General features: G+C 37.1%; 1 protein-coding gene across 5 annotated transcripts in view; it reads left to right on the top strand.

Annotated features, from left to right (window-relative positions):
- The window catches only part of Avl9 (AVL9 cell migration associated), a 57,527-nt gene that overhangs the window by 38,675 nt on the left and 4,002 nt on the right, over window positions 1-14,850 (top strand). For 4 of the 5 annotated variants that reach the window (XM_078039875.1, XM_005319281.5, XM_078039876.1 and 1 more), the window contains 4 exons: window positions 2,590-2,707; window positions 5,996-6,049; window positions 6,550-6,638; window positions 9,920-14,847. In XM_078039875.1, coding sequence (XP_077896001.1) covers window positions 2,590-2,707; window positions 5,996-6,049; window positions 6,550-6,638; window positions 9,920-10,035 — 377 coding nt within the window. In that variant the 3' untranslated portion in view covers window positions 10,036-14,847. Of the gene's footprint in view, window positions 1-2,589; window positions 2,708-5,995; window positions 6,050-6,549; window positions 6,639-9,919; window positions 14,848-14,850 lie in introns of those variants that run through there. The other variant, XM_078039874.1, reaches the window with a different exon arrangement.

The following is a 14,850-nucleotide window of genomic DNA, read 5'->3' as shown; positions in this document are numbered from 1 at the left end:
TATGGCTCAGTGGTTAAGTGCCCCTGGGTTCAGTCTTCAGTACAAAAAAAAAAATGTTGAGCTTGAGTTTTCTGTCTCCTTCAGTTATCTCTACCACGATTTTTTTAAATTCTCATGAAATACATATAACACAAAATTTATCATCTTAATCATCTTTTAATGTACATTTCCACAGTGTCATTAAGTACATTCACATTATTGTGACATTAATTTTTTAATCAATATTATACCACCTTTTCCTAAGCCAGTTCTTCACACATAGGATATGTGGAGTTTTTTTTTTTAATTGATTCTTTTTAGTTATACATGGCAGTAAAGTTCATTTTGATAAAATTATGGTGGGATTCACTGTGATATATTCATATATGTACCTAGGAAAGTTAGGTCAGATTCTTTCCACTGTCTTTCCTATCCCTATCACCCTCCAATATATGGAGTCTTAAGTCCAGGCATGGTCTTCATTTGTAAAGGAAAGCAAATTAAAAAATCCTTATTGGTCAGTGGGATGCTTTTAATTATCTGCTGCCTCTATAAATGTAGCAGCTGAAACACTAAAATTAAATCTTGTAACCCAGTAATCTAGAATGAATCTCAGTCTTTACTAGTCTCTACCAGTCCCTTGGCTTCCAGAGTAATTAGTTTAACTTTTAAACATATTTTCCCAGGGGGCAGTAAAACACTGAATAATAGAATTAGCTAACTTTTTAAAAAACATTTAATGTGTATAGCATTTTCCATGTAATAATTCATTTCATCCTCATAAGAATCCTGGAGCGGGGGTGGGGGCGAGGGGGGGGGCGCCCCCCCCTGGGTTTGTGGCTCAGTGGTAGAGTGCTTGCCTAGCATGCATGAGGCACTGAGTTTGATCCTCAGCACCAAATAAATGTAAAATAAAGATATTGTGTCCACCTAAAAATAAAAAATTTTAAAAAATTAAAAATTTAAGAAAAGAATCCTGGAGGTAGATACCTTTTTTCCTCACCCTCCCAACCCCCAACCCCCGAATTGTATGCAAGACAGAATGAGGCAGAAAGAGTTGAATAGCTGGTTCATACATCTGGTAAGAAACAGCTAGAATTTCTTTTTTTTTTTAGTTGCTCAAAACATTACAATGATCTTGACATATCATACATTTGATTCAAGTGGGGTATGAATTCTTTTTTTTCCACGTGTACAGATTGCAGTATCACATTGGTTTTACAGCCACGTTTATACATACAGCCATATTAGTGTCTATTGTATTCTGCTACCCTTCCTATTCCCCCCTCCCCTCCCTTCCCCTCCCATCACCTCTCTCTACCCACTCTATGACACTGTTCTCTCTCTCTCTCTCTCTCTCTCTCTCTCTCTCTCTCTCTCTCTCTCTCTTTTCTTCCTCACACCATCTTATATGTAATTTTGCATAACAGTGGGGGTCTCCTTCCATCTTCTGTGTGATTCCCCTTCTCTCTCCCATTCCCATGCATCTCTCATTCCTATTTAATGGTAATCTTCTTCTCATGCTCTTCCTCCCTGCTCTGTTTTGAGTGAAACAGCTAGAATTTCAACCCAACAGTCTGGCTCAGGCCCAGGTCTTATCAAGGAAGAGAGCAAATTGAGCCCAATGAGCTACTTGAGGAATATATTCTTAGAACACCACTTTATAATCCCTGAAGTTCGGGAGGCTGAGGTAGGAAGATGATGAGTTCAAAGCCAGCCTCAGCAAAAGCGAGGTGCTAAGCAAGTCAGTGAGACCCTGTCTCTAAATAAAATACAAAATGGGACTGGGGATGTGCCAAGTGGCTGAGTGCCCCTGAGTTTAATCCCCAGTACCCTCCTGCCAAAAAAAAAACCTTAATACTGCAAATGGAGCCTCCTATCTCCTACTCTTCTTTTTCTAGCAACAGAAGGTACTTGTATTTTACCTTCACAGCAAAAAACATGCAGTTAATACATAAAGCAATAGCCATTTGAATCTGTTCTCCATTTTCTGTTCTTCCAAGTGGAAGAAATGCTCTGCTTTGAAAACTTTGAGCATTAAGTATGAAAATCCCCATTTATATTATTTTTAAGTATTAGCTCAGTGGTAGAACTCTTGCCTTGCACAAATAAAGGAAATGTGTCTATCTACAACTAAAAATATGTTTTAAAAAGAACTAATATATGTAGTCACCTTATTTTTGTAGAAAAATAACATTTTTGCAAAGAAAGATATCCTAACTGCCTTCTCCATATGTATAAACCAGTATGTTTATTCACAATCAAATAGATAGTTTTTGTTTAATAAATAATGCTGTCCTTGTAATAGTAAAGAGAACAGGGAAACATTTTGGAGTTGTAAGGAACCTTGGAAAATATCTGGCTCAACCCTCTTATTTTCCAGTTAGGAAAATGAAGTTCTGAGGGATTAAGTGACTTGTCAAAGACCACATAGCTTCTTAACAGGATTCTGGAACTAGACCCAAGTTTCCTGACATCTGGTAGGCTATCTCCCAAAACAAGTTGGGGGAGTGGGGGATAAAGCCATTCCTTCACCCTTTATGGTTGTTAATCTTCACATTGTGAAAGGCTACAGACAGGATCAACTTCTTTCAAATATTTACTTGACAGATAATGAAAAGATAATATCGGACTATGGGACAACTTTTGTTACAGCATGGAAGAATACTCACAACTACAGAGTGTGGAACAGCAACAAGCATCCAGCACTTGCAGAAATAAATCCAAAGTAAGCACATCCTCTGAAGACTGATAGTACATAAAATGGTTTCTTTACTAAATATGCCCTATACAAACAAAACTATGTCTTAATTTTGATGTTGTGAATATCTTCAAGAATCACATTAAATAGTTTATTAAAAAGCTCATAGAAGTGGTATACACCTGTGATCTCAGGGCATACCTCACCCAACCAAGAATGCTAAAGCAAGAAGATAAAAAAGTTCAAGGCCAGCCAGTGCAATTTAGTAAGACCTTGTCTCAAAACAAAAAATGAAAAGGGCTGGAGATGTAACTCAATGGTAGAGCACCACTGAGTTCAATTCCTGATACCTGCACCCAAAAAAAAAAAAAAAAAATCAAAAAAACCTACATACAGAGAAGCAGCTTAAAAACTGCTTTCATATTCAAAGTCTTTGTACAAAAAACACAAGATATTATTGGAAGGATTAACATTTCTCCAGCATTGATGTGATCATAGTGGAAGTTCTTGACATGGTGATGCTCAGAACATAATGATCTTCTCTCACTTTCCCTAGAGCTGTACTTCAGCTGAGTGAGCAAACAAGACTAAGTTTAGAAGGAAATATCTGAGATTCTAAAATGCAACAAAATTTAATACCTGCCACAATACTAAATATTGACTGAACAAACTATCCCATGTAGGCATAAAAGATATACTGTGGAGTGATACAGTTATGAAATAACATTTGGGTGTGAATATAACAGTAGAATCCTAGGAGATCGATTGATATAATTCATACATGCTGGGAACTTATGTTTAAAAGATTTAAATGATGTTGTTTGTAATGATATAAGCATACCTGACTGGTTTTGTATGTGTGTATGTTTGTGCATTTTAAACTTTTACTTCTTGGTAAGAAATGGACACATGTGTGAGACCTTGGCTTCTCCAGTATTGCAGAAAAATCCCTAGTACTTAAAAAAAAAAAAAAAAGGATAGGCATGGTGGCTCACATATGTAATCCCAGCAACTCAGGAAGTTGAGGGAAGAGGATCACAAGTTTAGGCCCAACCTCAGCAATTTAGCAAATCCCTGTCTCAAAATAAAAAGAACTGGGGATATAGCTCAGTGGTAAAACACCCCTAGGACCCAGGTTTAATCCCCAGTACAAAAAAAAAAAAAAAAAAAATTCACAGAGGTCAACTTTGTACTGACTGTCATCCTACTTGGGAGCAAGGATTAATTTTATTTAATTAAGGATGTGATTTAAATGGTCCTAAAAAGGACACTCCTGCACACACAACACCCAGATATTTAAGCGGTAGTGACCTGGGGAAGTATTTGGGGGTAAAGTGATGTAGAAGAGTTTGAGAAAAAATGTCTCTATCAAGAAAAATTAATAGGTTTGGTGCTAATGTGGGTTTAGTTATCATTTAGTTAATGTAATGAATTGTAAGAGTTTAGTCTAGTGCCTTCATCTTGAACCAGCACTACAGACTGTAATGCAGGTCCATGAGAGTGAGTTCACTTGGAGTAAGTTTTAAAGGACTATAAAATAGTACTTTAAATAAAATTTAAAAGTTATGTAAGTTGAGAGGAGGCTGAAGAAAGATTTATTAACTGAGGTAATTGTATGGTCAAGATAGCAGATTTTCAATATTTTTACCAGATTAAAAACAAGAAATGGGAGCTGGGGTGCAGCTCAGTGGTAGTGTTTGGTTTGTCTAGCATGAGTGAGGCCCTGGGTTCCATCTCCAACACCATCAAAAAAAAAAAAAAGAGGAACAAGAAAGAAAAAGAAAAAAGAATACAAGTGATAATCTTTAAGTATAATTTAGAAATACTCCAAACTAATTGTAATTTTTGTTATCTGTGAAACCCTTTTCAACTTCTAAAGATTAGAAAAGGCCATTTTCAATAAGCCAAGGGCACATTTCATTCCTAAAATACAGCCTTCCAGGAACAGAAAGAATGACTATGTGATCTCCAAGGTTTTTCAGTCTTGTGATTCAGGAATTCAGAATTTTTCTGGAGGAAGAGTTACATATGCTTAATTTGACCCAGAGCAATTCATTGCCATTTTTTAAATAGCACTTAATAAGCAGCTATGGAAGGCTGGGGATGTTGCTCAGTGGTAAACACTTGCCTAGTTTGCATGAGTAAGAATTTACCAGGGTTATGTTTTGTTAGACTTTGACAGAGGAACCCCTGAATATGAGGTAAGGATTTAGATTTCTTTTTTTTTAATATATTTTATAATTGTAGATGGAGAGAATGCCTTTATTTTATTTGTTTATGTGGTGCTGAGGATCGAACCCAGTGCCTCACACATGCTAGGCAAGTGCTCTGCCACTGAACTACAGCCCCAGCACAAAGATTTGGATTTCTTGACCTATTCGTTCATAATCTGACTGTAGTCAAGATGTGTGTTTGGGGTTTTATTTTTGTTTTTGTTTGTTGAGAAAGGGTTTTGCTGTGTTTCCCAAGCTGGCCCTAAACTCTTGGGCTCAAGTGATCCTCCTACCTCAGCTTCCCGGTTTGTTTTAATAATATAGTACCATTTTGAAGACCTGCTTTTTTTTTTTTTTTTTTTTTTTTTTTTTTTTTGGTATCAGGGTGTGAACCCGGGCACTTAACCACAGACTCACATCCTCAAGTCCCTTTTATAATTTATTTAGAGACAGGGTCTCACTGAGTTGCTTAGGGCCTCGATAAACTGCTGAGGCTGGCTTTGAACTCAAGATCCTCCTGCTTCAGCCTCCTGAGCTGCTGGGATTATAGGCGTGTGCCACCATTTCCAGCAAGACCTGCATATTTAATTGCTTTTTTAACAAAGTATGGATTTTTGCTGGTCCACCTACCTCTCATGACCAGTAGCACACATTTATAAGTTGACTGGCATCAAGGTATAATTCATGACCAGGGCCTCAAGTCAGTGACTTACCTTTACTGTCCTGATGAGCTTTTAAAAAATGTTGATGGGCAGGCACAGCTCTATGGGATCACTTAATCTTTGAATTTGAGACCTACCTGAACAACATGGCCAACCCTATCTTGATAAAATTAAATTAAAGAAAAAAATAAATGTTGATGCTTGAGCCTAACCCAGACCAAATAATTCAGAATATCAGGGTACAATAATATAACTGCCCATTCTCCCAAACGTGCAAACACACAAACACACCACCCATTTAACAAGGGAGGAAACTAAAACTCAAGAGGGTTTGAGTAATCTCTTTAGAATCTCATAGTGTTAATAAAAAGCTATGACCCAGTTATGTCACCCTTGAGAAGTTTACTAATTTTTGTGTGTATGGTAACTCTGTTTTGCAGCCATCCATTTCAAGGCCAGTACTCAGTATCAGACATGAAGTTAAGATTCTCTCAGTGAGTACCCCCAAAAATATGGGGAAAATTCTTTTGCCTGAAATTTATGCCATGTGTTTCATTGTTAATAAGGAATTTTGTTTTTCTGCTTGATAAACTGTGCTTTAAATAGTAACCAAATATATACATAACATTGTCTAGCTTGGCAGTGTGTATATTTCAAAGTAAAAATACTTTTGTTCCATGATAGAGAGGGAGGTTAATCCTAATAATAGGATTTGCCATTCTTATTTTGGTGAAGTACCTTTGGCAAACCACATCTATCTAGGAGATTTAACTACACATCCTTATGTCTTCACCTTTTTTTGTTGTTGTTGTTTCATCTAAATCTTTCAGTATATTCTGAAAATTTGCACTTAAATGGTTAATAGATTTTATAACAAATAATGAATAATTTTAGCTTCTTAATAATTCTAACTTGGTATGGTTATAGAGTGAATGTATGTGTGCATGTGTGAGATTTTTTTAAATTGTACTTAACACTTGTCTCTTTTACTCAGTTCTGTTCAGAATAGTGAACGTGGCAAAAAAATTGGAAACGTCATGGTCACAACTAGCCGGAATGTTGTACAAACAGGAAAAGCTGTTGGTAAGGCATGTCTTTAACCAGGAACAGATTGGAGTTGTACATTTCTATTTTCTGCCCTCAATATGTAATTGATAAAAACATAGAGTTTTTGAGAACTACATATTACAATAATACAAAAGGGGTTTCAAATTTTCATCTTACCTATTTAAAAAAGTTCTTATCACACCAGATTATAGGATTCATTAATTTCACACATCTGATGGGTAGTGACAAAATTTTCTAATGAGATCACTATTCTGCCACCAGGGTCGAAACTTCACCAGAGTTTTTTGTACCATTCCCTGAGATGCCCATAGTTCTTTATAAATAGCAGAGACTCAAAATAAAATGGACATTAGGAGCTGCTATCTTCTGATGTAGTATCACATGACAAAGAAAATTAATGAAACTAAAGGTTGAAGTTTTTTGTTGATGCTAAAGATCAATGATATTGCTGGGCATGGTGGCACATGCCTATAATCCCAGTGGCTCGGGAGGATGAGACAGGAGGATTTTGAGTTCAAAGCCAGCCTCAGCAGCTTAACAAAGCCCTAAGCAACTCAGTGAGACCCTGGGGATGTGGCTCGGTGGTTAAGCACCCCTGGGTTCAATCTCTGGTACCAAAAAAAAAGAAAAAAATAGATCAAAGACATTTATAAAGCCTTTATAGATTGATAAAAAGAAGAAGAAATGCCAGGCACAGTGGCATATAATCCCAGCAACTTGGGAGGCTGAGGCAGGAAAATTGCAAGTTTAAGGTCAACCTCAGCCACTTATCAAGGCCCTTAGCAACTTAGCAAGACCCTATCTCAAAATAAAAAATAAAAAGAGCTGAGGATGTGGCTCAGTGGTAGAGCACCATTGAGTTCAATTCCCAGTACCAAAAAAAGAGAAAGAGAAGGAGAAGACACAAATAACCAATATTAGAATGAAGAATGGTACATCACTATAGATCTTACAGAAATTAGAAATAAAGGAACATTGTGAACATTTCTATGTCAACAAATTTGACAACATAGATGAAATATACAGATTCTTTGAAAGACTCAAATTATCAAAACTGATGCAATAAAAAACAGAAAATCTGAATAACTTTATATATCTAGTAGAAAAATTGAACTTAAAATTTAAAACTTTGCCACAGGTTTTAAATTTAATCTTGACCTATATGGCTTCACATTGAATTCTATCAAAAATATAAGGAAGAAGTAATACTAGTTTTACACAAAATCTTTCAGAAAATAGTGCGTTGAACTAAGGCTGTTATTGACCCAGATACCAAAGCCAGACAGATAATAGCATGCTAAGTATGTAATTCTGCACCTAGCTTTTTTCACTTAAAAAAAAAATTATATGTTGACTGAGATCAAAGTATAATTCATGACCAGGGCCTCAGGTCAGTGATTCACCCTTACTGTCCTGGTAAGCTTTTAAAAAAATGTTGATAGACAGGCACATTGGCACATACCTATAGTCCCAGATATATGGAAGGATCACTTAATCCAGGAATTTGAGACCAACTCAAGCCACATGACCAAACCTTATCTTGATAAAAATTAAAGAAAAAATAAGAAAAAAAAATTGGCGGGGAGTCCTGGGAATCTAATCTAGGGCCTCATGCATGCTAAGCGGTGCTTTGCCAATGAGGTACATGCCCAGCTTCTTTATTTTGAGATAGGATCTCACTAAATTGCCCAAGTTATGCTTGAACTTGTGATTGTCTTGCTTTAGCTTGTCAAGTAACTGAGATTACGGGTGTGTGCCGCTGTGCCCAGGCATTTAAAATATTTTGAAGATTGTTCCGTAACTATTCTAAAGTTATTTCTCATTCCTTTTCTATACTTTTAACCTTTTTAAATTTCAAACTTAGAAGCATTGTAATAGTAAAAGGAACTCAGTTTATCTCTGACTTGCCAATTATGTTTTGCTTCATTTGCTTTGTCATACAAGTAGAGCATCTCTCGTTTCTTAGTTCCCGAGAAAGGTTAACTGACCCTTACTAAACAGTTCAAAAGCTCCATGTTGAGATCCTTATAGTTCCAACATCCTATATCCCTAGAAGGACAGTGAAAGAACTCCACAGGCTCATTTTAAAAGATAAACATAGGGGCTGGGGTTGTGGCTCGGTGGTAGAGCACTTGCCTAGCAAGGCCTTGGGTTTGATTATCAGCACCACATCAAAACATAAATAAATAAAATAAAGTTGTCATGTCCAACTACAACTAAAAATAAAAAAAGATAAACACAGGACTTGTAGCTGTACTACAGGTTCACTTTGTTTTGTTTTTGTGGTACTGGGGATTAAACCCAGGTTCTTCATGCATTCTAGGCAATGCTCTACCACTGAGCTACATCCCTAGTTCTTTTCTATTTTTAAGACAGGATCTTGATAGGCTGACCTTGAATTTATGATCCTCCTTCCTCAGCCTGCTGAGTTGCTGAGATTACAGACGTGTGCCACCACACTCAGCTATTGTACTTGATTTTTAGTGATGCCACTGCTAATAATAAGTCCAAGCCAAGCATGGCAGTGCACACCTGTAATCTTAGTGGCTTGAAAGGCTGAGGCAGGAGGATCACAAGTTCAAAGCCAGCCTCAGCAACTTAGTAAGGCCTGAAATAACTCGGCAAGACCCTGTATCTAAATAAATTACCAAAAAGGGCTGATAATGTGGCTCAGTGGTTAAGTACCCCAGGGTTTAATCCCAGTACCAATTAATAAATTCATCCATTCAAAGGTCAATTCTCTTCTACATTCCCCTTTCTCAGAATGTGATTCAACTTAAATAATTTCATGTTAGTATCAACTTTTCAGGTAGATAGAGCTCTATAGTTGGTGAATGTAACACAGTGTTAACTTATAAAAAGCAAATTTCCCTAAGACAACCTAACCACTCTATCCTGATTAGGTTATTATCAATAATCAACTCAATATTTAAGGTACGAGAGCACTTTTTACTTTTTAGGCTCTCCAAATAATTCTGATGCACAGCCAGTGTTGATATTAATACTGCATTAAACAGGTTGATAAACAGGCTGGTAGCAGAGGCTGCATGGCTCTTTTAGGTGTTAGGTGCACCTGTCCATCTTTCAAATGCAAGAGTGGACTCCTATACACCAAAAAAAAAATCATCCAGTTTCCTATAAGATATTCCCATATGGAGAGGGATTGTTTTGAAACCAGAAATGTAAATGGTTATTTTCCTAATTATAACATATTGGCGTCCAGTGAGTTAACTTTATTAATGAGCATTGTTCTCTCGCTGACATTTTTCCTTGTTTATCCTTGTCATTCCACCCAGGTCAGTCAGTTGGAGGAGCTTTTTCCAGTGCAAGGACAGCTATGTCTTCATGGCTTTCTACCTTCACCACATCTGCCCCCCAGAGTCTCCCCGAACCCCCCGATGGGAAGCCCTGAGGCTGGTAGCAGAGGCTGCATGGCTCTCTTAGGTGTTAAGTGCTCCTGTCCATCTGCTGCTCCCAACCTCTCCTTCACTGGCCCTGGGTCTACAGCAGGGGACTGAGACATAGAACTGTTTACTTGGACAGTTGCACTTTTTCTAAAGGAAGACCCCTGGATGCTAAAAAGATGAAATCACATCCATGGCAGGAATGGGCTTGGGGTTTAAATTGACTCCAGGTTGGGGTTTAAATTGACTACTTTTATTTCATTTTATTTCATTCTGAGCCTGATTAAAACACAGTGAACACACAATGAACATCTAATGAATTCTGAGATGTACATTTGTTTACTTTAGAAAAGTTTTTACTTATGTATATTTTGTTCTATTTTGCTATTTGAATATCTAGATGGCCATTTTAATTTATATTTGCTAAAACTAAGTTATACTATTATTTTAATTTCTCTAAAGTTTACCCTAAAATGTGTTTATAAAGTAAAAGGCCACACAGTCCAGCCTTTGTTTTCCTGAGTTAGAGGATGATTTTTGGTTTGTTTTTTCTACCCACAAAACACATTTATCAAATCATTTCTTCCCAGAACTGTGAATGTCAGAAGGGGAAGTTCTGAGGTTAGGGTGTCGTTTTCGGTTTTTTAATTTGTTCCTTCCTGACAAACTTGCTTTGAAGCAGCCAGGAGTGTCACTGTGTTCCCGTCCTCTTGTCCTCTTCCTAACCGAGCCAGAGAATATGCAGAGAACTAACATAGTGATGGTGACCGTGGTGTTGGATTAGTTTAACATGAATGTGTGTGGGGTAGTGCTCTCCAAGACCAATGTGTTGCTTCCGTCAACCCTAGTCAAGTTACTGCCTTTATTTTTTTTTTTAATCCAAAGTTTGTGCCTTCTATTTCTTCTTTTGAATAGTTTTCCGTTGACAGACCTAGACAGGTTTTTTTCTCTTAGCTTTGTTTTGTTTTGGGGTGGGGTTTTGTTTTGTTTTGTTTTGTTTTTTGTTGTTTTATGTTGTCACTGCTGGAGATGGAACCTTGGGCCTCACACCTGCTGGGTGAGTGTTCCACCACTGAGCTGCATTCCCCAACTGGGTGGTGTTCTTCATAAAGCTTTTCAAGGCACTTGGCCTTCCCAGTTCCTTGACAGTCCTCTTGTAGTCAGTCCCTGCTCCCTTCTAAAAGTGTTTTTAAGAGAAAAATAAAATGAGTCATAAATATTAAATAGAAATCTCAACTTAGGAAAGCAAGAGACAGGGGAAAAAAAACTACAGCCATTCCCTCAGTCACTATTTCATAAGGATGTCTGATTTTAGGTTGCCACGAGCATGCATGTGCTGTGTGCTAACTATCTGTATACAGCTAGAGCTCAGGTGTTTACCTGCTCAGTTCATTTTTTTTGCAAGGGAACTTGAATGATGTTCTCAGGGAGTGCTTATGGGGAACAGATTGCCTTCTCAGTAGCAAAGGACACTTGGAAATTCATTGTAAGTATAGTCTACATATGATATGGGAAGTATTGGGGAAATATGGGATCTAATTAAGGACACTGATTATATTTGATTTATCCCTTTTGAAATGTTTGTTTATAAAGTAAATCCTCGTAAGGCATGGGAAATGAACATGGAGGCATAATCTAAATATCCCTAAATTTACCAATTTGTGCTACTCAAGTCTTATAAATCTAAAAGCATATTTATGTTGGAGCATAACAACTCAAGAATTCAGCCAGGTGCAGTGGCACATACCTATAATCACAGTGACTTGGGAGGCTGAGGCAGAAGAATCGCAAGTTGGAGGCTGGCCTGAGCAACTTGGCAAGACCCTGTCTCAAAAATAAAAAAGACTGGGGATGTGGCTCAATGGTAAAACATCCCTGGGTTCAATACCTATACCCCTTCCCCTCCCCACCCCCCCCAAAAAAAACTTGAGAATTCAATGATGATAAATTGAGGGGCTTAATGTGAGAACTTCATTATTTCATGTTAGCCAGAAAAATTAACCTCAGGAAATATTTGAAGATAATAATACCAAACAAAACCTTAAAAGGTACTTTAGTCACTGTTGTACTGAGACTATAAAGAATTCATTCTAAGATCTCATCTCATTTCAAGGCCACATCATTAGTTGGAACATGATGGTATATTCATGTTCAGTTGTTACTTCTCAATTGCCAGGTCACATGCCAGGAGCTGAGAGCCTTGTGAAGGGTCAGCCAGCAAGATACTGGTTCCTCCTTTAGTTTGTGCCAGGTTTGTATGATGGGGGTAAACTTCCATCTCCCATCCAAAAGCAGTCCAACCCATGTTTTGGAAACTACTAAACTAAAAATACTAAACTACTAAAGTAAAAATAGTTACATGAAGTTTAACTTTGCTTTAGTATCACCTGTTCCTCAATTGAATGTATATTTTAATTGGACATTCAATTAATGTTGCATGTTAAGGGTCTGACTCTTAAGTGATCACTTAACAAATATCTCAGAAAATAGAATTTTTATCAAAAATGGTCAGAAGACCATACCCACACTTTCCTTTAGGTTCTAGGAGATACTGGAGTTTTCAAGGCTCATAGGTCATTATATTCTCAGGAAGATCCCCAAGTTCACAGCATATTGAGGGCAGGAAGCCTGGCCCCTGTCCTGGGAGCCCACCTAATTGCATTCCAGACTCCAGCTAAGTGGCTAGCCCCCCTGCAGACACTGATTTTGTGAGACATGAGAGGCCACTGGGACCATTTTTTGACTAATAAAAGGTGTATCTGTTGGTGGCTATACTTTCTCCAGTGAATACCAAGTCTTTTATGTTTAAGAACTGAGTGTTTGTAACTAGGCCTGAGGAGCTAGAGTCAGCCGGCTGTTCTCAGGTGTGCAAACACACAGGCTATATCTAGCGGGAGGTGGTTTCGCTGTTGTCCATGTGACTTAAAGTACTGTTTGAGGAAAACCCTAGTATATTCCTACAAGGCACTACAATAACAACAGCATAGGTAAGACAGGGAGATCTAACACTGTCTGTGGGCTAGATGAATAGAAAAAGTTGCATGTTGCAAAGGCTTAGAATGATTTTGTGTATGTGTTTGGCTCACGTGACCAGTATGAATAGTGTATCCCCAAATCCTTTAGTGCTTCACTAGCTCCCAAGCCCTAAAGAATTCTTATCTACTTTCACTTTAATATATTGCAGCACTTATCTTTGGCAACAAACCAGAGATATGACCTCACTTCCTCAACCATATCCTGCTTTCCAAGTTCTATCTAATAGTTATTTAATGTTGTTTAGATTAATTTCCTTTGGAAAACTAAGGAGAAAGCAAATGAGGAAGAAAGAGAAGTGAGATATGGTTGCATGACTGAGGAACAGACACTTAGAATCTGAATGAAAGTATTTTGAGAGCAGTATTTAATCTGCTAACATAAGAATTTTTTTTAGAAGTTAAAATTTAATCTGCTAGTAACAAATTTCTAAATGAAACTATGGCATAATCTTCCTAGCAGGCAAGTTTTGTTAATATGTTCTGTGGAGAAAAGTTTTGTGGAACTTAGCCAGTGGTCCTCTTCTCACCAGTGCTAGTGGTAAGTTTGAGAGCTCTTAATGCTGTAAGGGCCAGTGTCCCAATCCTTAACCACAGAAAAATGTCTGCTGCCTCCAGTGTGGAGAGGAGCCAAAAGTGGCCTGTGAACTGTAACCCTATTGGGCATTCCTTGGGACTCTTGAAATGGCATCGACATTGGCGTGCTCTGAGTCTTTGGTCAGAGATGGCATGGCATTCATGACTTCCACCCATCCGTTGGTACCTTTTAAACATGACAGAGAACACTGCCCTGGTCACTCAAGGTGATTGTCATCCCATGCAGCATGTAATGTGCCACTCGGAGTTTTCTCATTCCAATCTTCAGGCTTCATAACATTGGAATTGTTCTTCCATAATTTCCAACATTCCATAAATATTTGTCAAAGACAAAGAAAAGGAATGTGCATCTTTGTTCTTTTCATATGAATGACTTTGTACACATAACTTCCTGCTTTCATTATTGAGAAGAAACAAGCTCCCTTCTGTGGCAACTCCAAAGAGATTGTGCATGTCTAAGGGGTTGGATATATTTTGTAAAACTCTAAATATGTTTGTATTTCTGTGCTGTTCAGAAGTTTACCTTTTTACTTATACTAATTAAAGATATAGAGACTATATATTTAAATCATGTAAATGTAATACAGTTTAGGGGGTTTTTCCAATCTTATTTTTCATCAGCTTCACACACACATGTAGTATGCTGCTCAAATTTTTTTGTGTGCAATATAAACATTTGAACATTTCAGTCAGGTACTGAGCCAGAAAAGGTCATTGAAGTTTTCAGAAAGCTTCTGTGCTTAGAAAATATTTTGGGTTTTTTTCTTAAAATATTAATATTTTATAGCTGGAAAATAAGATCGAGACATATGTTTTATTTGGTCATTGGTTCCTAAATTTAGGAAGCATTTGATCAATGAGTTAGTAAAGGCACTTAGTGGTTATAAAAATAGTTTAGATATTTGAGATGAAAGGCTTTCCACAAACAGTTTCTAAGAATGTTTAGCTTAGAAAAGTTTAAAAAGTTTTCTAAGAAAGTTTACCTGTGCTACATGTTTTGATCAGAAAGGTAGTTTCTCCTTGCTCTAGAAGATTTATAATTTGTACTTGTTCTTTGTTTCTGTTGCAACTTGTTTTTTTTAAAAAGTATTAAAATTATAAATCAAGTCTAATCATATTGAATTGTAAAACTTCTATTGTATCTTTATTTTAAGAAAAAAATGAGAATAAAATTATCCTGTTTGTCTTGCATAC

This window comes from Ictidomys tridecemlineatus, chromosome 2 (assembly GCF_052094955.1).
Source record: "Ictidomys tridecemlineatus isolate mIctTri1 chromosome 2, mIctTri1.hap1, whole genome shotgun sequence".
In the NCBI taxonomy this organism is placed as follows: domain Eukaryota; kingdom Metazoa; phylum Chordata; class Mammalia; order Rodentia; family Sciuridae; genus Ictidomys; species Ictidomys tridecemlineatus.
Note: the sequence above shows the minus strand (reverse complement) of the source record. Positions and strands in the feature narration are given on the sequence as shown.